Source organism: Panthera uncia, chromosome D1 (genome assembly GCF_023721935.1).
Source record: "Panthera uncia isolate 11264 chromosome D1, Puncia_PCG_1.0, whole genome shotgun sequence".
Lineage (NCBI taxonomy): Eukaryota > Metazoa > Chordata > Mammalia > Carnivora > Felidae > Panthera > Panthera uncia.
In genome coordinates this window covers 90703433-90707058 of record NC_064808.1, presented here as the reverse complement: position 1 = coordinate 90707058, position 3626 = coordinate 90703433, and the positions used below count along the sequence as shown (strand labels likewise).

Below are 3626 nucleotides of genomic sequence, written 5' to 3'. Positions count from 1 at the left end.
CCTCCTACATCTTCATCATTGCCAGCATCCTCCGCATCCGCTCCACCGAGGGCAGGTGCAAAGCCTTCAGGACCTGCAGCTCCCACATCTCCGCTGTTGCCGTTTTCTTTGGATCTGCTGCGTTCATGTACCTGCAGCCATCATCCGTGAGCTCCAGGGACCAAGGGAAAGTGTCCTCTGTGTTTTATACCACCATTGTGCCCATGCTGAACCCCTTGATCTATAGTCTGCGGAATAAGGATGTCAAATTTGCCCTGAAGAAAATTCAGGGCAGTAGAAAATGTTCATGAATAGAATCAATATCATAATGTCATATCAGAAGCAGGTCTTTCAGATTTGCTGAGATATGTAATGTGTTAGGTTTATTGTTCAAATTTTTGGAAATCCAATGACACTTCCCCAAAGAACACAATTCCTAAATTCCCCTCTAGGCCACTCCTGTAAACCTTATTACAGTATTTATGTGTGGAGAAATACTAAGAATGAAATCAAAGACTCTTGAGTATGAAAGGAGCCTCAGGTTTATGTTTAATAATAACATACACAACAATAATAACGATGATGATGATGATGAAGATAATAATTATAACATATGTTATGATATCCTATGAAATTTGAAGTACTGTGTCAAGCATTTTAAGTAAATAACTTTATTTAATATTTATTCTGTCACAGAATGTGCTATTTTCCTTTGAAAGATGAGGATATAGAACCTTATTTGGTTTGTAGGTGCCCTGGTCCCAAACATAATAACGATCTTTCTACAAAATTGACTCCATGGCCCACAATTTTATTCAAAGTGGTACTTTGGCCCCGGATGATGGTGGATAGGTCTGAGACATCCTTGAGAATTTCTTTCTACACGTATATCATCTCCAGTTCCCTATGTGACTGATGCTTTCCTATAAATAATTTCAACGCGAACTGCACTTTTATTTCATATGATACAAAGAAAATAATAAAAATCTTTCAAACCTGTACAGATAAAAACCAAAACAGAGCAAACACGGAGACTCATTGTGGAATCTCTTTACAGAGTTTCACGTTATTATACTTGAAAACAACCGGTTTTGTCTTGCTCAGTTGTATCATTTTCTTGTGGTTCATGTTCTTTTCCCCAATAATTTAAAAAGAGTTGCCGTTTCATGACAATTGTCTCTTTGAGACAACTCTTCTTTCCTTCCATATTTTGTTCTTCTGTTTTTGGGCATTTAAGATCTTGTAACGATACATTTACATAATAGTCTAAACTGTTGTCTTTTGTCTTTTCCTGGTTCACACCATCCACATCATTATTGTCAGATCAATGTCCTTAGGATAATGTGCTGTTATTCACCTGATATAAAAAGTTGCAGTATTTACACATAGTTTCCAAATATAGGACAAAAATAAATACCTTACCACTCTTGTACCCATTATCTATCCACTCACTGATTGCAAACATTTATTTTCAAAAAGCCATCATATTTACTATTTGACTTAATTTTCATCAGTTGTATGAAGCAATGGAAAAAGGCTACAAGTGCACCACACACATTAGGTGTGATTCCTAGTCCAGTGTTCTGTCCAACAGACACAGAAAGACTCACATAGGACAAACAAAAAGAGTCCTGGTAGATAGACCTTTGAATTACGTGGGCTTAAGCTTCTATATGGAATACAGACCATGCGAAAGATAATGGTCTCATCACTAAGAAGGGAAAAGCCTCTGCAGACCCAGAAAATCATGTTACATTTGGGGTGATGTGGCAAAGCTATGAAAAGAGAAAAGTTACAGAGGACAGTTCATGAATCACCTCTGGGTCACTGTCAGACATATCTCCTTATTTTAGTGAAGGGAGGTGCTACACATTTTTTAATCAGGGAAGTGAAACAATTAGCTTAGCATGTTAGTAGTATCACACTTACGCTGGTTGGAAGATAATGGAAAGACAACAAGGCTGAATCAAGACCGGTCAGCAGCCATTTGATTGTTCTAAACAGGACACTTCATGCAGTGACATTGGAGCTAGAAAGGAAGGAAAGTCTCAAGAGATTTTTGAAAAGTGGATTGTTCAGACATGGCTGAACCGAGGTGAGTTGAAGGCACAGGAAACTGTGAGAATGGATACAAATTTCTAATTTGGATTACTAAATGGAAGGGTGACAATTGTTTAACTCTCAAGATTAAGCTCACTAAACCTAAGTAACAATTCATAGCGACGCAACTGGGACACATAAGTCCTGATAACATTCAAATTTCTGTCTCCTTGTTTCTCTTTCTATATTCTCTCCTGAATCTGTACATATACACTGACAGAATGAACACTATAGCTACTATGAATTTAATAATTTTCATTATTGTACAATCACTTATGGAAAGGTCTCTTCCTACCCTTCCCTTTTCTGACTTTAACCAAGTTCCAACTCCCTACCCACTTCTTTCGTTCAGAACACATCTTAGTCTGTTCACTTGTAAAGTGGCTTTCCCGACAAATAGTGTTCTTCCATAAACATTCCAGAATCCTGCAGCCGCTGCTATTCCAAAGCTAAAAAGAAGCTTTGTAATGCATGGACATGTGGGACTTTGCTTGAATCTGAAAGAATTATACTGGAAGGGATTCAAAACAAGAGATCATCTAACATCTTGTTTCTCAAGGTGATCCATAGACCAACAGCATTGGAATAGCCTGAGAATTTGTTAAAAATTCATAATCTCTAGCCATACACTAGATTTACTAATTCAGAATCTGCATTTGAATGAGATCCCTGGATTATGCTCATGCACACTAAATTTTGAGAAGCTTTTTAACAAATATTGATATCTGACCTTGGACTTTAAAATTTTGATTTAATTGATATAGAATACACCCTTGGTATTGAGATTAATAAAACTTTTTTTTGATGTTTTAAAATGTGCATCTAAAATTCTAAAATTGAGAAACAGTAAGATGAAACCAAACTTAAACTTCTTTAAAGAGAATTGAACCTGATATATTTAACCATATTTTATAAGAGTTCCCCTGATGTGAGCATCCAATTTACCTTGATTCAGATTGGAATGCTTTCAAATATTCCTGTTAATGAAAAAAAAGTCTGAAAATATATAATAAAGGAAAGGAATATGAAACATAGATGCCTGATAATAAAATACAGTAAAACCTTGGTTTGAGAACATAATTCGTTTCAGAAACGTGCTTGTAATCCAAAGTGCTTGTATATCAAAGCGAATTTCAAGAACCATGGGCTCAGTTGTGATCACGTGACATTCGACCGCATGTACTACTTGTATTGCAAGACATGGATAATTTATCAAGTTAAAATTTTTTAGAAATGTTTGCTCATCTTGCGGAACACTCACAGAACAAGTTACTCGCAATCCAAGGTTTTACTGTACTGTCTTTAAATACACAATTTAGCAAATGGAATTATTGGTAACAAGGACCTCAAAAAGGCAAATATTATATCAATATTCAGAGTTCTTGTCCCATAACTTCAAAATTCAATTATACACAGATTTTACTTTTGAATCAAGTAAGTATATTACCTACTTATGCATAAAATAAATTACACATATTTTGTGTGAGGAAATAGATGGTTTAATCCATTATTTTAAAATTAGTAACCCTATTCCACATAAGACACCT

At 35.5% G+C, this 3626-nt stretch overlaps 1 protein-coding gene across 1 annotated transcript in view; it reads left to right on the top strand.

Annotated features, from left to right (window-relative positions):
- LOC125929600 (putative olfactory receptor 8G3) overlaps positions 1-290 on the top strand; it is a 1221-nt gene extending 931 nt beyond the window's left edge. The window contains exon 2 of the mRNA XM_049640933.1: positions 1-290. Within this exon, the coding sequence (XP_049496890.1) occupies positions 1-290 (290 nt within the window).
- Positions 291-3626: the final 3336 nt, after the last annotated feature.